Genomic DNA, 19,870 nt, shown 5'->3' with positions numbered 1-19,870 from the left:
ACAGAAAAAGCAGGGTGCTGGTTCTCCTTCTCCTTATCTACTTAGTTCTGGGGGAGCAGGCAGCTTTCTCGGCCATCACCAGCCCTGAAGCCACTTCACCTCCCAGAGACCGACGAGCCACAGGGTGAACCAGTGTCACTGTTCTACAGGCAAATGTTTTCAGCTGACAAAATGAGAGGAAAAAAAAAAAAAGAGCTTGCTTGGAAGGCAGCTGCACATGGACATCCAATGGTTGTTGTCCTGACACCTACCCAACCAGATCCAAAGCACAGCTGCAATTTTATCCTCCAGCTTCCACAGCCTGCACCTAAACGCCACCCAGCAAGCCTTCAGCCTGGAGAAAAGGAAAGCTGGCACTATTTATCCAGCGGGAAGCTTCTGACCAAGGCAGACCCACGACGCCTGGGAGGAACACCAGGTTTTCTGCAGCTCAGTTCTGGCTCAAGGATGCGGGCAGCTTGGAAGAGCACTGCTGAGCAGGCACAGACTGCTGGGTCAAAAATTCTTGGGGTATTTTCAGAGCAAATGGATGCTGCACGTGGGACACTGGTCCTGCTCCGTGTCAGAGGTATACGTAAAACGGGGTCAGGTGTGATACCGGAGCTCCTCCCTCGAGGGAGGATGGAAGAATAAAACCTCAGACCTGACGTTTTAAGGTTAAATTTAAGGTGAATAAATCGGCAGCGTTTCAGAGGCACCAGCTCGATTCCAAGCATCCTGACCTCGCCGTGCTGCCTGGGGCATGACTGCAGGATGCCAGGTCCTGATTCCCACCCCAGTGGGAGATCCAAAGCTGGGAGCCAGTGCCCTGGCTGCAGGGAGGGGAATATTGGCCCCGCTAACAGGAGTGAGGGTTTTACAGAAGTTCCTCCCCCCCACAGCTAACCCTGGGTGCTAAAAGCAGCTGGATAAGCTTTGTAATCCTCAACTTTCAACTGACTTGGAGCTAAATTCAGTTAATTATCGATTTATTAGCCATATTAAGAACTGAAAGCAGGGATATCTGCCCTTTTAGCCGGGATTACCATCTTACATGCTCAAGGGACTAAACACAAAAACCCGCAAAGGCCAGAGCAACAGAAAAGCCACTTATTTTCAAAGCAAATCCGAGGTGTTAGCTCCCCCAAAGCAACACGGAGCTTGCTTTATGTGGCAGGATGTGCTCCAGTTCTACCTTCTTTGAGAGGATTTCTTTCCCCATCACAAAATGCAAAGGCCCACAGAAGCACGCTAACAGCACGCGTCTCCTCACTGAGGGCAAGGAACCTTTTATAAATCATCTGAGGGCTTGTAGTTGCTCTTGGCAGACGGGCAAACACCCTCCTTTCGTAACGCAAGACAAGCAGAACGATGCAGGTCAGTCGAAGAGAAAACAGGTCCAAGTTGGACACTTCCCACCCCAATTTCATCTGGCAAATAGTGCGGGCAGGAGCCTGGCCATGCAGCACCTGCAGCGGGGGACTGCAGGACAACCCCACTGCCCCGGGCTAGCCAAGGGACCAGGGCACTACCAGCAATACCTGATGATGTTAATTAAGCACCAGAACAAGGCTGGGACACTCCAAGTACAAAAACCAATGTCTGGAGACAGATCCAAAGCAGTTTTCCGACAACGTTCCCCTCCCTCTAAAGTTACCATATGAAGTAAAAGCAGGGAGCTCGTTCCAACACAATAAATCCAAACACAATAAATCCAAAAACGGAACAATAAATCCAAACAGAACAAAAGCAGTGACAGCAGACAGCCACACCAACCCAGCCAGCACCACTCACAAGCAAATCCACCAACAATTTGGCACCTCGGAAGTTGTAGGTAGCTCTACAACAGCACTATGCCAGGCCCCAGGTACTAGGACATTTTTATTTTTATCCTTGCAATCATCTATTTTCTTTTGCCCACAAAAATTAAATGGCATTCTGTAACATCAGCATTCAATTTGCTCACATTGCCTCTTGCAGAGGCCACAGCAGAGGTCATTCCACATCACGGGGAGCCGTTACCAAGCCCAGCTGTGGCACAAACTTACTGCACAAAAATGCAGCAGCGGCTTCATGGGAAAGGAACCAAAAAAAACCTCCGTCTAGATTTCCACAAGCATATTTTCCCCCCAAAGTCTGAAATCTCGTATCACTTTTGGGAGGTTTCCTGCCTCAGCTGAAGACTTACCCTGAGCACGCATTTCATCATCTAGAAGTTATTCCCAAGAACCAACTCCTGGTAATTTGCAGGTACTCAAGGACTGAGGCAGAAAGTTTAGGTTCACATTTAAAATTTCATCACAGAAATGTCCTATGCCTTAAAAAAATAGCAGATACTCATTTCTTTGACAACACACGCAGCTAACATTTAGGATAGCATAAATGGCAACGTTTTGGCCCCAGGCTTTAAACTACATTTCCAGTGGAAATGGACTATGGAAGCTCCATGTATTGTGGGAGGTCAAGAGCATCCATCTCCCAGACTCCTACATCAGCAGGAGCACTCCTCAGCTGCTGTCTGCATTGGTGTCACTTTTCCAGGCTCATCTCACACACATGGGCTGAAGGGTCACTAAAACCAGGATTAAATATGAAAACGTAACACCACGTCATGCAGCACTAATGAGTTGGGAAAAGTATTAAATAATCACTTTCAATTTAAAGAGACTACAGACAGGACACAACTGGGCCTAAACTAAATTTTTAAAAAGGCAAAAAAAGAATCAGCCCATTTTAAGAAGGAATTTTGGAGAAGAATGACCATTTGTTCAGTGGCTGCAACCACAACGGTGCGCAGCAGCACGCTGTCCCTGATGTTCCACATCCATCATTCAAGATCAAATAGCAAAAATAAAAAATACTGAGTGGGGAGTTTCTTCGAGAAGGTTTGGAGCATTTCCACCAACAGAGGCACAGGAGGGGAAGGAGAGGCAATGTTTTAAAACATAAGGTTTCCCTACAGCTTACATCCAGGACAGAATTCCGCAACACGAGAAGTGCTGGAGATCAAATACAAAACCCAGAGCAACTCAGGTGGTATTTTTTGAGAAGGAAGCACTGCTGATGTGCTGCTAAACCCCAAAGTTACACTTCCTATCACGGTAACAGGTAGTTGAGAGGCAAGTCGCTGCCTGTGAGTGCTTTACCAGCCCCGCTCCCCGGACCCGAGGTGAGGAAAGCCCCCTTACCGCCTGCTGGCAGTTGAGCCCCACGTTGCCCTTCTCCCCCCGCACCACCTTCATCAGGCAGTGCAGCGTGCGCCCTTTGCGGTGCAGGCCGGAGCAGTGGTGCTCGATCTCCCCCCGGCAGCTGAGGATGATCTCGGGGCTCAGGGAGAAGTCCTCCATCAGCATGCGCCGGTAGTCCAGCATTTCGCCCTGGCACTCGCTGCTCACTTGCCGACCTAAAGCCAAGAGAAGGAGACGAGATTTAGTCCTGGCGCCCTTCTCGACCTGGATTCTTTGGGCTACCGTGGTGCTGGAAGGACAGGGACAGCACCCACACGATGAGCAAATCCTGATGGCAACCAGCGTGCCACGGCAGGCACCTGGGGACTAGACCAAGCATTGCTGTGGATCCTTTCATTTCACTGAACCTGCAAGATCACAGTTCTGTGGACAAAAAACACTTCTGGGAAGATGAGGACAATATTATGTTGGATCCCACAGTCCAGGAGCTGCTTTTGAAGAGCAGCTGAAAACGCTCGGTGCATCTGCAGCTCTGCTGCACGGGTTACCTGCCGCCTGTACACTCCAGTGTGTGCTTTTAACTCTGGGAATGGAAGTCACCTCTGGTAATTTAACAGCTTGATACGGAACTGGAGGAGGAATCTGTCTGGACAGCATGGTAAATGCCTTCTCCGAGGAAAGGTTTTCTAGATCAACAGCACATATGTGCTCAGGAAGCCAAAAAAAAAAAAATAGGACACATTACCAGGAGAACATACTGAGCGTCTAGCTAACCAACTGTGGTACAAAATTCACCTTTAAAAGTGCTTACATCCACTGTAAGCTCTTCTACAATCCCATCTAGATAGGTTGTTTTGGGAATCAAGAGGAATGTGATGGCTTTTTTCTCTTCCCTAGCCTCCCAGCACGCTCTATTCACACGGGCACAGCTCCCCACTAACGGAGGCCCTACCCCACCGCAGGGGCTCCCAGGCATTTTTGGGCAAATACTTGGGAGTGTGAGGAACAACAAGTGTTCCTCCAGGGCTGTGCTTCATGCCTGAGCCACACCAAAGCCCGTTCTGTGGAAGCTGAAGTCAGGAACTGAACAGAAGTTTTCTGTAAATCAGGAAAACACCTGCCCTACTGCAGGGTGAGGAAGAAAACTCTTCTGCAAACAGCACACATCATTTCCACATCAATCGGAAAGGACGAGCTATTCAAACTCGTGAATGCAGGCTGCTTGCAGAGGTACAGCAGCCTTCGCCTTCCCCTCCTGTGCCAGAGGCACTGCAGCACGCAGCCATGCCGCTGAATCATAAACCACCAGCTGCACGCCAGGGGAAACACAAACAGTTCTCCAGTGCAGATGCAGAGGATTAAAACATGCCAGTTTTACACGTTATGGCAACTTCATGGAGAACCTTCAACGAGGTCTCGCTGTCAGGGGGGCCTATATTGCCTTTGGGACAGTCACTGGTGTTAAGTTAGCGTAAGCTGGAGATGTCTTAAGTGTATAAAGGATGTTCTCACACTTACCAGCCTTCTATGCAGCATAAACTAGGGAAGGGGTATAGAAATTAAGGCATTTACCCAACCTACATAACTGTAGAGGAAGAGACATTACTTACAAGAGGCACAGGATTAAGTGGAGGCATGGGACTGAGCCCTGTCTTTCCCCGAGTGGTGATAAACAAGATGCCCGTTGTGTTTTAAACTAGCACCATAGTTAATGCTTACTGCACAGGAGGGGAAAAAAAAGAGCTGTTTGAGTCCATAGTGAATAGAAGGATTTGCAATTACACATCAGTCCAAGTGGGATTTACTATTTTGCATTTTAAACTTCTTGCCTAGGCAATAAAAGCCAGTGTCAGAGGCTTACTCAGCTATCCTCATCCTCAAAAACACTGCCAAGGAAAGCGTCGCAATGAGGAAACCTGCCTTTGGAACAGATGATGGGAGGTTACTTGGAGGAGGTGACCACAAATAGGAGCTGAAGCTGCTCGTTCAACGTCCAAGGGAAAACTTTTAACATCAACACCCCACAAGTGGCATCTCTCGGGTCAGCTCCACTCACCTCTGTGCACAGCCGACTCCAGGCACATCAGGAGGTAGGACAGCCTGGCCTCCCGGGAGCGGGGAAGGTTCTCCACGTTGCAGCGGTACTTCTTCAGGTCACTCTTGCAGGACTTGGCCAGCGAGTAACTGACTTTGTAGTCCTGGGCAATCAGCTTCTGGCGTGTGGTCAGCGCGTCACGGCACTGCAGGGGACAGGGTAACTGGATTAGCCTCCACGTGGCACAGCAGAGAGCTGGATGCTGCTGCCTAGGCTTCAGGCTGGGTTTTTAAAAGACTAAAGCTCTAAAATTCACGCGGTTAAGCTGGACTGCAGTTAAATCTGGCTCTGCTCACAGAAGCTGGGCGGTTAACAACCCACACAGGTCGACAGGCCGAGGGTTTTAAAGGCTCTCTTTTCAGGGATCCCTGCTTCAAACTGCACATTCATCCCGCTGTCTGTGAAAGGCGCTGGCTGGGAGCATGACTCACGGCAGTAACTGAGATCAGGCGCTGACATTTATCCCAGCTCTGGTACACGCTCACCCCGTGCCCTCAAGCAGCAACTTTTCCCAGTCACATTTACACAGCAGCGGGCTCTGGGGATTTGTGCCATCAGACAACAGCCAGGAATTTCTTCCCATTTTCCCACAAGCAGTGGGACTCACAAGGATGTGCTGTGCCCAGACCTGAGCCCAGGAGCTGCGAGAACAACCCTTTAAGCTCCCACAACACCAACGACTTCGCCTGTCCCACCCTGGCAGCCACAAGAGCGAGAGCAGATTTTGTGCCCCTGCTGCTCGACAAACTGGGCCCTCAGAGCACCCAGCTCCCTGCCAGCCAAGCCACCTGCTGCAGCTCTGCCTGACCTCTCAACACCCTATAGCCAGGCCTTACAAAGCCAGGCAGCTTAGGGTGGAAGAGACCCCGCAAAAACAGCCTCTGTACAACCCAAAAGGGGCTAAGCAAAAAGAGCAGCCCAGTTCGGTAACCTGTCTGTACAGAACGAAACCTTTCAAGCCCTCGGGGATTACTCCCTCAGCTTTGGATTTGTTAATTGGAAGTAAGCTTGCAGATGGCTAATGTGTTTAAGGAAAAGAGTCTGATCACCCCCGGCCTCTGCACTGGGCTTCTTCAGCATAGCTGCTCCGAAGAAGGCCTTACAGATTCCCATCTTGGTATCCCTTCAGTTGATGTAATTCCTTTTAATCCCCAAAATGCTGCTGCTGCAGAAATCACTGAAGGCACTGCTGCCTCCCTCAAACACCTACGCTGACACAGCTGCACACAAACTGCGTTCAGGACTGACTTTTCCGAACAACTTTGTTGGTGTTGTTGCAGAGCACATCCTCAGGATCAGCACAAGGAAAACTTCCCTAACTCAGCTGTGCCTCTTTCCCACGCACTTCCCTACTTTGTAGTCAGCCTCCTAAAGCCTTGAAAACAAAATAAAATAGACAGCTTCCCATGCCAAGACATTTGGTCATTTTGTTTCTGACGTGCACGTTATGAGAGCGTTTACCAAGGCTGATACCCACCACGCGGCAGCTTCCACTTTCAGCACTTAAATCACAGCGCTCCCACTTCAGCTCCGAGCTTCCCTTCCCCAATTACCCTCCCAAAAGCTTTGATTTCTTTAAATCCTTCAACTTTAAAGGCTGGAACTCGAACGCAATTAATCCAAGCTATCAGCATGGAGCTGGGAACACAAGCGTATCAAAGCAAAGGCTCTGCTGGAGCGGCTGTTATCGGACCACGGAGGTGATGGATTTTCCCCAGCACGGGCGAGGAACAACGGAGGAGCCTGGGCTGACGAAGGACCCGATGGTTTCTGCGTTAAGGACGTGTCTCCCTGAGACAGACACCTACCTTCTCACTCATTGATTCCTCAAACTTGTGATTAAAGAGGCACTTATAAACTCGGCCTTCCCCAGCCTGCGTCTGTGAAGCAGAACAGCAATATTTACCGTTAGAGATGGGGCAGCTGATGCTTCACGGGCAGGCTAAACTACGCCGCAAGGGATTTCTTTTATAACCTTGAAAGATGTTAAAGTTAATATTTTAAGTGACAGTGATGGCTTCAGTGCTATTTTTTTCTAAAATCTGATCGCATTCAACCCCCTTTTAGCAAGCAGCCCGTCAGCAGACAAAAGCTAACTCTGACTGAGCACCACTCACCTCTGCTGCTTCCTCCCCATTCGAGAGGCTCCACTCCCCTGCACACCCCCCGATGCCCGCTCAGCCCATTAACCCACTAAAAATAATGCCTGTTTGTTGGGCAAGTGAACTCAAGACCAGATTTATTGCAAAATGACAGCTACAAGGTGCCTGTTTTCAGTGTTACATGATCTTGCTCAGGCTCTGCGCTAACATTTCACTCCCATTCCCAATGCATTCCTTTTTTTTATTTATTTTTACCGAAGGCTGGAGGAAACTACTCACGTTTTCACAAAATCTCTCTCTGTCGTCCCGGCAGGCGAAGTAGAGGTGCCGGTCCAGGTGGAAGTCATCGGAGGAGAGCTCGGCCACCCGAAGAATGGCCTTCTTGCACTGATCGGACACCTGCACCCGGGGGTCGGTCTCCTCCGCCTCCTTCACCAGGCCTTTCTCCAGGCACGCCACCACCTCCCCTTGCGAGTGGGCATCCTGCACGGCAAGAGCAAGAGAGAATCTGTAACCCAGGCATTTGCACAGCCCAGTGACCCGTGACGCTGGATTAGCACCGCAGAAATGAAGCAAGAAACAAACCACCTACACGCAGAGCTCAGAATTAATGACATTTCCATCCACAGAGGCAGCTGTCGGTGCCTGCCCTGTCCCCACACTTCATATATCTCCATCCTGACGGTCACCGTGCCATTCCCCCTTGCTGGGCTCTGGGTTTGGTTCGGTGGGACTTAATGGGATTGCCACCACCCGGAGCAGTTCACCAAGGCAGCCAAATCACCTCTCTGCCCACGCGGCTCTCTCTTGCCATGGCAACAGCAAGTGCCAGCATCATGCTAACAACATCCTGGGGGGAGATAAAGCAGTGTTTCTCCATGCCGAGGCAAGCCCTCGCCAAGGGGGGTAATCAGGAGCAACACTAAAAGGGCCACAAGGAAACTTTGGCCAAACGCAGGGTTCTCGGTGCTAAGGCCTCCAAAAAAAAAAAAAGGAATTAAAAAATTCAAAGTGTTCAGTGGTAGGTGAAGTCTTGGACAAAAAAGCAGCTCTGGCCCAACACCGTACCCCAAGTCCACTGTCCAGCAAGCCCGAGGGAGCCCAAAGACAACGTGGGTCCACGACCAGAGTCCACAAAATAAACAGAGCCCATGCTCTGTAACAGAGCAGGGAAGAGGCAGCACGAGGCTGATGAAGGCTCCTGGTCCCTTCCTACGTTTTCTGTGTGTTTAGGAGGGGATCCACAACCCCCTGATATCCCCATGGGTCCAGTTCCTCAAAAAACACGAACGCTTCTGGGATAGATCTCAAGGCTTCTGCATGTTTTTCCTGCAAAGACAACCTGCTGTACCTCCAGTTCCCTAACTCACGCCTCCGTGCCATGAGAGGACATTGCCCCTAAGCTCATGTCGGGCAGGCAGAGGGTACAACGAGGTCTGAACGTCTGCATACAACCGAGCCACCGAAGCTGGCACCGCAGTGACTGCTCAGGGCCAGCTTTCCAGCTCACGCTGCCACATCGGTGAGCACCAGCAAGGGACCCGCATCCTTATAACGTGACCCTGACTACTCAAAGCCAAGCAACCCTCCCAAAACTTTGTTCTGCCATTCCTCCTCCTTCGATTCCCGTTTTAATTCTGCCCCGCTGGGAGCACAGGCAGAGTCAGCCCGTTGAAGTCATGAAGCAACACCCGGCTGCACCATCAGGTTCAGAGGGCTAAAAGCAGTTCCCTTCCTAAAAAGCAGAAAACCCCAAAACCACACTCCCCAGCCCCCTCCGTTTGTTTGGTTTTTCCCTGCAGTGGGAGCTGGCAAACTGCTCACGCTGGCCAGGAATCAGCACCTTTGAGGAAATTAATTCTATACCACCAGCCGTTTTAGGGCTGACCCCAACAGCAACCCGAGCGATGCCAGTTAGAGGAGCACGTTCACCGCATGACTTGAACTTGCCATTTACCCGTAACCACGCCAAACACAAACTCCGTTCCCCAAATCCTCGTGGTCAGCCCGAAGCAGTGATTACAGACAGGAGCTGGCAAGAGCAAACGCTCTTCTGGAGGGGCAGAAGTTGCCAGGTTTCTTCCAGCATGGCCAACGTGAAATTAAACCCATTTTAACCAGCGAGAAGACACTGATTTATGGATGCAGGACACTGGGTGTTTACTGCTGTGTTCCAAGGACACAGCGTGTTGTAACAAATTCACCGCACCACTTTGCAAACCATTTTTACGTCTCGGTACATCAGCTTGCAGTGCTAGCTACCCCGTGCTGCTGCCCTGTACGAGAGCAGGTTTCAAACACACCAGAGTGAAGTCAGACCCATGTACAGGTCAGCTCTTGTGCTGAATTTCGGCCACCGTGCTCCTTCGAGAGGCAGCCCCAAGGTAAGTCACCTCGTGCAGGTCCTGGCTACTTCGTCACGTGAAGGCACCGTGCTGCTGGCCAAGGGAGGAACAAGGGCAGGGCTCGGAGGATGTGATTTGGAGAAATGTCAGCTCAATTACTACACGCTGAAAGGAGCAACCTGAGTTTTCAAAGCTTAATTAAGGTAAATGCTTAAATGCCCAGCCCAGCCGAGCATCACTAAGCACAGAACACGAGCTCCTGGCAAGGTGAAGGGCCACCAGCTCATCGTATCTGTGCCATGCATCAAAAAGGCATACAGAAATCCCACTCAGGTGTACACTTGTTGCCTTACTGAAGTGCATTCTAACTTCTCCCACCTTTTCAAGTCTTAAATACAGCAAATATTAGCCTGTAATTAAAGACTGTGCCCCCAGAAAGCTGTTCCTCTCTCCGACACCCTGTCACCAAAAAACCTCACCTTACAGCTGAAGACCTCTGAGCTTTTTCCCCAAGTCAGGACTCCCCAGAATTGCTGCAGAGACTGACAGAGTCTAGGCTTCACTTCTCCAGCACAATAGCGAAATGCAAGAGATCAAATCTAAAAAAAAACTTGCACATTTCTTGGAGCTGTTGCCTCATCGCTATCGTTCTTAAAGAATTTCACCCGAAAGTTGCAGAGATCCGTTAAACATACAAGATAATTATCTAGGATGGGGTGTCTCGAAACTCCGCGTCATTTTAGGAAACGACATATTTAGACCACAAAGGGTACGAACAACTTCTCGATATTGTCCTATGGCACTCGAAGCCACAGAAAAATGAAACTAAGTTCTAAATGTGCCAGAGCAAACCTCACTTCAGCACAACGCTTTGAGAGACTTTAATGCTTCTGGCCAAAATTCAACCTCTGCGCGTATGTCTTGGAGGAAAGACAGAATTTTAAACACCTCGTTTCTTGCTACTCTTTTTCTATCCCGAGTCCCTCCCCACAAAAATAGTTTAGGCTTTGCAATCCCTGTTTATTTTTTCTCATTTTCGGCAGCTCCCCCGCACAGACTTTATTCTGCCTGGGACCTGGCACCCGTTGAGCTCAGCTGCTCCAGCTGCACACTCGCAGAGATGACCTCGGAAAGCGAGCAGATAAGAGGACAACAAGCGGCACACAGGAGGGAAAACACAACCTGCCTTATCTGCACAGCACCGTGCTCTGAACAGCCCGGGGCAGCCCTGGGAAACCAGCAGCCTCTGAGCCCAGCAGATCTGTCAAAGCTCCCCCGTGGGGCTGGGTTGGGTGCCAGGATGGCAGGGATTGATCGTGATGAGGTGTCTCCCAGCACTTCAGCTGATAGCAGTGTCCTAGTAGCATTCCGTGTGAATGAGACTGAAATTATTGGACTTCAGTGATCGTCCAGTACTCCTGTGGAAGCAGGGACAGCGCAAGAGCATCCACACTGGTCTCTGTGTGGGTCTATTTCAGGAATCTGAAAAATACTATTACCTGGCAAACCTCTACAACAGATGTACACTTCTGTCCCCTTCATTATGGGAAATAATCAGCTCCAGCCTGGGCATCCTGGTGAAACCCAAATTAGCACCAGGGCAGCTCCAAGCTGCCATTAATTTGCTCCAAGCCCCTGAATTACTGGGAGTGGGAAAGCAGCGAGCTCGTTCTGACAGGCAGCTCGAGAGGAAGAGCTCAGTTACAATTCCTGATTTCAATTTCAAATTAGATTCCTATCACACAAAGACAAAGCAGGCTTTAAATGCCAGGAGACCACACTCAACATAAAGCACAACAGCCAACTGGGAAGGTGACCGAATCTGCTCCTAAACATTTCTCCAGGAACTGGGGGGGGAAAAAAAAAAAAAAACACAATCCAGGCACGCTACGAAACTTAATGCTTTCAAGTGACACTTGTACAACCTTTCTTCTACGTCCTGCAAAATGAATTCTACAATCAGACTGAGACTTCCAGGCTGCACTTCTCGGCTCTTAGAGAACAGAAAGCCAACAAGAAAACGTGGAGGAGAAAGCACAGAAAGCACTACATCACAAACAACAAAAGCAGCAGGAACAGAACTCAATTAGGAAATAAAAAGCTAAAATAAAGGATAGAAAAGGAAGACGGTTAGCTAGCTGAACAGCTGCAAGAATACCTATCGAGGAGCCTTTTACAGTTAAAGCAGCCCGTTTACCCCAGCTACGATGATGAAGCTGTCACAGGTAATACTGCAGCCCATGGGCAGCCTGATGTGGGTGCAGTTAGCGGTCTAGCAGCGCTTATCTCCATAAAAACGAGACGCATCTCTTCCCTCATCTTTCTCCTCAGGTGTCCAGATCCCATTTATTAAATTCGCAGCTATGTTCAGCCACACAAAAGGCTAACGACTATTTCTCTCCAGGCAACTCTCAGAAGCTGCAGCACGGAAACAAAACCCCAAGCAGCATCTGATGGGAGTAAATGAGATGCGATTTCTCCACAGCAGAAATGGGACAGCACAGAACACCAACAAAAGAAACGCTTGCACAGCCATTTATAGCTGTTCCCATAGCAGTACAAAACACTCCAATTGCTCTAAGTGCCGATGATGACAGCACAACAAAGGAAATCATCCGACAGGCTGCCACGCTTTCCCAAACCGCGGCAAAATATCCTGGGTTGGGCACCAAAAAAGCGAGGAACGTGCTCAAACTGCGCCAGCCCCCACAAAGAGCCGGTCATGGACTCACTTTGCCATCCGTGCCTGCTGCTGCTGCTGCCCCGAGTGGCAGGCACGGACCAGAAAAGGGACACGGGCTGCAGAAGTAACCCCCGTGTTAACAAACCTGCCAGCACGGGCTCCATGTCCACCACGAGACATGGCTCACCTGCGTGAAATCCACACTGAGGTCCCCATCATCACCTAGGTCCCTTCCATGCTAGCACAACTATTTTGGTTTTAACTCATTTTAACTCGGTGACACCACAGGTAGCAGGCAGACCTGGCAGCCAGGACTCCCAGAAAGTCTTCCAACCCCCAGGGACTGTCAGAAGCACCTTCTCACAGGGGCTGAAGAGACTCACAAGAGGAAAAGGTAGATGCTACTTTATGGAGAAAGCCTTCTCCAGTCTGAATCCACGGTGTCTGCAAGTTCCTCCCACTTCTACGGCTGCTTTTATTCCTGAAAACGAAGAACTGTGCTGAAAACAAGTATTCCTGTGCTTTGTGCTGCTCAGCTGGGTCTTTGGAACATACAGCAAGACCTCAATTCAACACCCCATGGATGCAAAGCTGCTTAGAGCAACAAACATCTCAAACAAGAAAGACTCACTATGACAAGATAGCTTAGCATCCAGTTGTGTTGTGTTTTTTTTTTAAACAAAAGCATATTTATTACATTTTTTCACCTCCTCATTATAAGCCTATTTAACAGCCTAATTCCTAAAAACGTAAGAACTATAATTTAGAGAGCACTGTAAAAAGTTGAAAGGCTAATTTTAACTTTATTCCTAAAAATAAAACTTAATAAATCAAAAATAAATCAAGAAAGGCCCTCGTTCATGCAGCACCACATAACTGCTGCCTGCATTTGCCTTACTGAAGTAGGGAAGGAAAGGCAGGGCAACGAAAATAAACCCACATCTAATAACCACAAACTGTTCTCTGCATCAACTTCCACTCAAGTCTCATTTGGCCCTGATTTATTTAGGAAAACCAGCACAGTATTAGATCAGTGCTACTGATCTGTGATGCTAGGTGTAAGTACCCTTCAAACTCTTCTTTCGGGGTGGACAGGGAAAAGAGAAAGCGAACAAATAGGAACTCTTGAACCCCTCTGTCACTGCACATCTTACAGGTTAGCACAGGGTGCGTTACCTTGATAACTTCCCTGCAACAGCATCGACAAGACTGTGCAATGAGCCTAGCAATAGGTGTGCTTAAATCTAGTGCCTGGTTTCATCATACCGAGTCAGGCCTGACAGAGAGCAATCCAAAAGTCAGCTGCCTACCGCCTCACCTGGGGTGCAGCAGGTGAAGGGAAGACAAATGAAAGTCGTCTCTGGGAACAGCAGCTCCTCAGAGCAATAAATGCCTATTTATTAAAAAGGAACTCTGCAGAATCAGGACATCCTTTGCAGATGGATTAAATACGCCACAGATTTTCTCAGTTGCAAGTAAGACAATAATACGGGTGCGGAATCCACATCATTTTCCTTAAGCGAATCGCTTTTACAACCCCATCGACAATCTCCATGTTCTCTGGATACCTTTTCTCCGGGTCGAATGCTGCCACATTTCAGGAGATTGATGTCAGCCTTGCAGTCGTCCATGAAGCCACAGATCAGCCGATAATCGCTGAAGATAATGGCTGTCATTTTAGTGATGTACTGATGGCACTGGTACTCAGTGATGTTGCCTCTGTGATCCACCAAACACGACACCAGGAAGCCTTTACCAACGGGTTCATCTGCACACTCCTTGATCTGTTAAAAGAAAAGAAGAATATCAGTACAGTGGGGCTGCAGCTACTGATTTTAACCTTTTGTTTGGTTTTTTAGAAGTATCCTCAAAGAAACGTGCATCCACAGTTTCAAAACCTGCTGGCAAAGAAACTCTCTCGGCTTTGGGTCGATTTTCAGCAAGTCAGAACACTTGAAAATTCCTCAGAAGTGAAAAATGCCTCATTCGTGCCAGTATCTGGAGAAAGAAAACGCAGTGACCTTGAGGATTATAAGCCCTCTTGCTCAATAATCATCTTTCATAATAATCACATTGAACCCCTGCAATCATGTGCATTTGTAGGAGAAATTATAGTTTGAGAACCTTTATTTAGAAAACGGAGCATATTACAGCATCACTAAATCATGCTCGGACCCCCATTAACCACCTGACCTCACACAATATAGCAGTTTGGCTAGAAGTGAGAATGATTCAAAAGCCAACACAATATTTATCGAACTGTTTATAACTCGCTGCAAGCTGAAAATATTACTGTACAGGAAAATTCTCAATTTCGTTTTTATCAGGCTCGCAGGAACCGACTGTTGGCAGTAAACCATTTTACAGAGCGGTCTGAAAAAATAAAAATAAAAAAAAATCAGCGCTAACAGAAGCTGAAAGCTGCGCGGGGATCGGAGGGCAGCGTATGTGAGCAGACAGGTCCCCAAATTAAATCACAGCCTGCCCTGCTCGGGGAAGCAGGCAGCGAGGCAGGAACATCACCTCCAGAAGTAAGAGATGCAGGAGGTTTTGGCAGGGACTTTGCAAAGACAGGGGAGAAGGAGGCTGCTCGTCAGCTGCGACTGCTCCCCGAGGAGGGCTGGGATCAGGAGAAGACCTAAATTACAAACCTCTCAGCCCTGGGATGTCCACGCTGAAATATGTGCTCAGTGCTGGCATCCCATTAAGGGGAATGCTGGAAATTGAAGCCACGAGGACAGCACGCTTGACAGTGAGATGCTGAAGTCCAGCCACAAGCATTTGTCAAGCAATAGGTACGTGGGTTGACTTGATTGCAAGGATTTGCTCCTGTGCAGATGCTGGAGGGCTCGTCAGTCCCAAAGGAGCTCCGACAGCAACCCAAACACCAGCTGGGCTCTGATACCTGGCAGGGGCAGCGCTAAGAGGTGCAGAGAGCCGTTTCCTCAGCTCTCCAACACCACGTTGGAATCTTCACACTGCAAATCTTAATAGAGACACATTTCTAGGAAGACACTAATTCGAAGAAGAATTAATCCAGGGCATCCTGTGACAGACTCAGATGGGTCAGATGCAATGAATGAAACAGGTCTGCCTCCACCTCACTTTATGAGGCCATTTTTTCCATGTAAGAGCTAAAACATGCAACATTTTTAAAAAAAGATTATTTGAAGGCAGGTGTAGACTGGTAGAGCATTTCGTATTTAATCTCGGGGTGTCGTGTGCCAAGAGCCCAGCTTTGGAAACAGCCCCGGAGCTGCATGGTAGGCCAAGCGGTTGCGTTATTGCCTCACCACTTCTAAGGCAACCAGCTGTAATTCTGGATTTAAACTAAGGCCCAAGCTCATAGCATTGCAACAGTTAAGGAAAAAAGTTGGCATTCGCATCAAATCTATGATTAGCTGATAAAATTTAAGGTGGGATTTCCAGAATGTACCCAGTTGGGATCGTCACCAATGCCCAAATGACTTTTTACTAGGAATTGCTCTTCTGGTAGTCTTTTGTTCTTGATACGAAGCAATACTAAGACTCCAAGCTCAGTCACACAACAAGAGAACACCTACTTGGTAGCATCAGCTAAAGACAAATACTGCTAGGCAGCATGTTAACAGCACACTGCCCACTGTATGTTCAACTTCTGTAGAAATTCTGTCATAAATTAGCGGCATGGTTTATGCACCTGCCTCAGAATCAGGTGTCAGAAGATCAAACAAGATTGATACTTATCCAGCCTTTCTTTTTCCTTTCAATAAAAAGCACTCGAAGGTAAAATACCTGCAATTCATGCCATCATTCACCACAATTTAAGCAGAACTCCACTGGTTAACACACAGCTGAAGTTCTGTGCTGCTCCCGCTGCTTTTAGACAACGTATCCCAGATTTAGAGGGCACCATTTACAGTGCCAGGCTGTCACTGTACAGAAGTGGTAATTACACAGACTGTTAAAAGAGCATTTTCAAGAATGCCTCGGTTGTAAAAATTCTGCAGTAGTCTCATGACATGAAACAGGGAGGGAAAAATCTTTCCTGTGGCTGCAAAAAGCGGGATCCAACAGGCAGTGCCTGATTTTGGGAGCTACCAAACTCCAAACACAACATAAAGCTTCCATGCAAGCCATTCTCCTTCCACTGTTCAATACTCCAGCCTTCCGTGTTGGCTGTTTTCCTTGACCCTTCCTTATTCTAAATGCTTTATCACTCATGCTATTCTTACCACAACTCAGCTGGTGCTAACAGAAGGAGAAATGGGCCATAGTCAGCCACGAGGAAACAGCAGTGGCACATCCCTATCTACCCCACTAATTCCTGAACTTTTGGGGCCGTGCTGCTGTTGACACCCTCAGTTTCTCAGATCTATGCATGTTCTTCTTAAATCAGCTGAAAATTTTGTAAAGAAAAGGGAACAGCGTAGTTGATCCCAACACAGTTCCATCAAACACGTGAGGACCTGGGGAACCACAAAGGAGCCAGCACCTAGAGTGAACTGAACCTTTAAAAAGGCAAGTTTAAAAATCATGCCAGGCAGCATGATTCTTGCCCCATCAGCTCCCCTGTGAGGCTGAGAGCACAGCCACAGGAGCTCTAAAATGAGCACAAGGAAAGACGTGATCAGGTCTTCAAAGCTGGGCTGAGGTGTTCTGATGCTGGAGACAGAGCACCAGCTCCTCGTGCACTCTAAAAATAGGGAGTTCCTAATAGAGAGTCCCCGGAGTATTTAGCTTCGAGCTTAGAAGAAAAAAATATGTTGATTCATGATTTGACGTCAATTTGTCTATCCCTTTTGCTAGCCAGCCAAAATCAAAACTAGCCTTGCTCTAAAAGTTCAGCAGAACCCCTGCTACACCAACCCTGCTACGGCTGTTGAGCACTTGCTAACAGGGACATCAGCCCATCATTTCTTCCATTTTTTGGTACCTTTGCCCGGCACCACTAAGGTCACGGGCTTTTTCAGCAAGAAGGCTGCATGAATTACACCCAGGAATCTGGCACATAAGACAAGAGCTTACCCAAAACGCTGCTGGCACACTGATTTTCCGTCACAAGGAGGCAAGAAAAATCTTAGTGCCACAAGAGCAGCCGTGCCTCTCTGGGCTTACCTCTGCAATAGTGGACTTGCAGACTTCTCTGGCCACGGATTCGAACTTCGGATCTGTAGTCAGGTTCAGCTTGTAGTTCCACAGGAGCTAGAGAGGGGAAAGAAAGGACAAAATGAAGGTTTAAGAGCTTCCCGTGGATAATGAGGAATTGCAGTTTCACTTCAGAAAAGCAGCAAACATCAACACCCCACACTGGTACCTTCGTCCTTCCACAGCACAGCCATCAGTGCAAAGTCTCCTTGACAACAACTTCTGTCTTTCATTTCCTCAAGAGTTTTATTTTGGACACATTCAGACTGCTAGAAATCTCCCTATAAGGTCATGAGCTGACTCATTACAAGGAAATACATTTAATGAAGATATTTTCATAACCAGAAGGGATCACACAATGAAAGCTGTAGCTTGCCACCTGCTGCATATTTAGCAATCTTTAGCCCACCACTTTCTGTGCCGTGGCTCATCTGCCTGACACAAATGCTTTACCAGAAACAAAGTCCTCGATACGAGCAGATTTCATGTAGAAAAAGCTAAAAAGCCTAGCAAAAAAGGAAGGGGACGGTGCATTTAGTCCTGTATTCACTTCCCTCTGCCAGGGGCTGCACCCAGGCAGCTTTTTGGAGACAGACATAGTGCAGCCCTATAGGTTCTCTCCTGCTGAGCCGTTTCATACGTTGCAGGTTGCTCTGCAAGACGGCTCAGGGAGGATGACTCTTCTGCTAGGAGCCAGAGATTAGCTCATGCAGAAGCCTGGATGCATTGGGTCATCCCGCAGGAATCAATCTTGGGCAAGTTCCACTCTGCAGACACACACACACACCCCAGGTCTCCTCCTCAGGCACCACAAAGTAAAAATAAAAGGCAGCAAAACCTCAGCAAATTAATTGCAGAGAGGTTGCCCAAGAGCAGCTCTGTTAGCTCATCTGGTTTTCTCTAGGAACTCATTACATTCAAACATTTTCAATTAACATAAAGATTAAACAGTTTTTAAAAATTAATTTTAAACGCTCTGCCTTCACGGCAAGAATTAAAATGCTAAATAGTTTGGTCAAACTCCTATTTTGAAAAGCGTTGTACACAGAGAAAAGACAGAAACATGCAGAGACACGGGGCAGGCAGCTTCGCATCGCCGCCACGAGGGTGCAAACACAGAGAACTAGAAACGCACCATCTTCCACACCTCCCCTCACGGCTCTGAAGTTGTGAAAAGTTAAAAAATATATATATAAAATTACACGATTCTAGCCTATTTTGGAGGGTGTAAGTTGTAAACATAGAGGTTTAACAGAGAGGAGTGAACTAGCAGGCAGCCCGCCCTTGCAAAGAGCGGTGTGTGCCTCCCAGCCAGGACCAGAAGGGCAAAAATAAGGGGTGACAGCATCCAAAGGCACTCTGCGCTTGCAACCTCAGGCTCTGGAGGGCATCTCACTTCAGAATTGCCCAAGGAAAACATCCCACAGGCAGAGGGGAGGTTATGCTTGTGGCTTGACAACCCAGATTTTGGAGCTCAGCAATGTTTTCCCAGGAGATGACCAGAAGGCTGCAGAGAGGCAAAGAAAACTGAAGCAAGACTGCGTCTCTGCGGCCTGGTTTTCCATTTTTTCACCGTGGATTTCTGCTGGCATATGGGTTAAGCGCCAGGTACACATTTTAACACTGAACTTTTCTCTCTCTCCAAAATAAGACCTAAAACCAGAAGCCTGATGCGCCCTTCACCCACACAACACAGAGTTACAGCTGCCACGAAGTCGGGCGGCACAGGGCTAAGGGTTAAATTAGAAACAACTGGAAATGCCAGCTTGTACAGCACAGCTGGCTCTTGCTCCTGGCATTTATCTTCCAAAAATAAACCTAAAAACAGCTTCTGAAGCACGTGAAGCAAAGACCACTGCTGATGAACATGTTTGTCTGTTCGTGTCCATGGCTAAAAAATCAAGGATCCCAATACCGTGTGCTGTAACAGAAGGCCAAGGAGAGAAGCCAAAGGAAATGTAATGCCAATCTTAGCTCTGACCTTTTTTTTTTTTTTTTTTTTCCTTTTTCCCTGTAGTCTTGGGATTTGAAGAGTCAGCTTGATAGTCTGAAAACTGGCTAACAGTTTGCTCAGTGTTAAACACAGTGCTGCGAGGGAATCTGCTCTAAAACTAGCCAAGTGGTTCAAACTGCCTCTAAATATCACACCCTGATGGCATTTCCCAAGCAAGTCTAAGAATTTAGCAGCTGTGAAGGCAATACAGAAGGCTTCGACAGCTGAAGCTGAGAGTTTAAATTCAGCACCGCTCACATCTCTCCCAGAAGGAGCGCAGCGTATTGCTCCCAGCAACTCACGGGAACCACCCCCCGAGCGTAAATTGGGAAATAAATTGGGAAAGATGTCTGCTGTC

At 48.1% G+C, this 19,870-nt stretch overlaps 1 protein-coding gene across 1 annotated transcript in view; it reads right to left on the bottom strand.

Moving 5' to 3' along the window:
• Positions 1-19,870, bottom strand: part of GLG1 (golgi glycoprotein 1) — a gene marked incomplete at its 5' end in the record, with an annotated part of 66,167 nt that overhangs the window by 22,953 nt on the left and 23,344 nt on the right. Inside the window, 6 exons of the mRNA XM_082769732.1 lie at positions 3,168-3,382; positions 5,224-5,407; positions 7,071-7,142; positions 7,644-7,847; positions 13,961-14,176; positions 17,490-17,576. Of these exons, the coding sequence (XP_082625858.1) occupies positions 3,168-3,382; positions 5,224-5,407; positions 7,071-7,142; positions 7,644-7,847; positions 13,961-14,176; positions 17,490-17,576 (978 nt within the window). The remainder of the gene's footprint in view (positions 1-3,167; positions 3,383-5,223; positions 5,408-7,070; positions 7,143-7,643; positions 7,848-13,960; positions 14,177-17,489; positions 17,577-19,870) is intronic.

Source organism: Aythya marila, assembly GCF_965140915.1.
Source record: "Aythya marila genome assembly, chromosome: 12".
NCBI classification, from domain to species: domain Eukaryota; kingdom Metazoa; phylum Chordata; class Aves; order Anseriformes; family Anatidae; genus Aythya; species Aythya marila.
The sequence above is the reverse complement of the archived record's forward strand: the minus strand, read 5'-3'. Positions and strand labels throughout refer to the sequence as shown.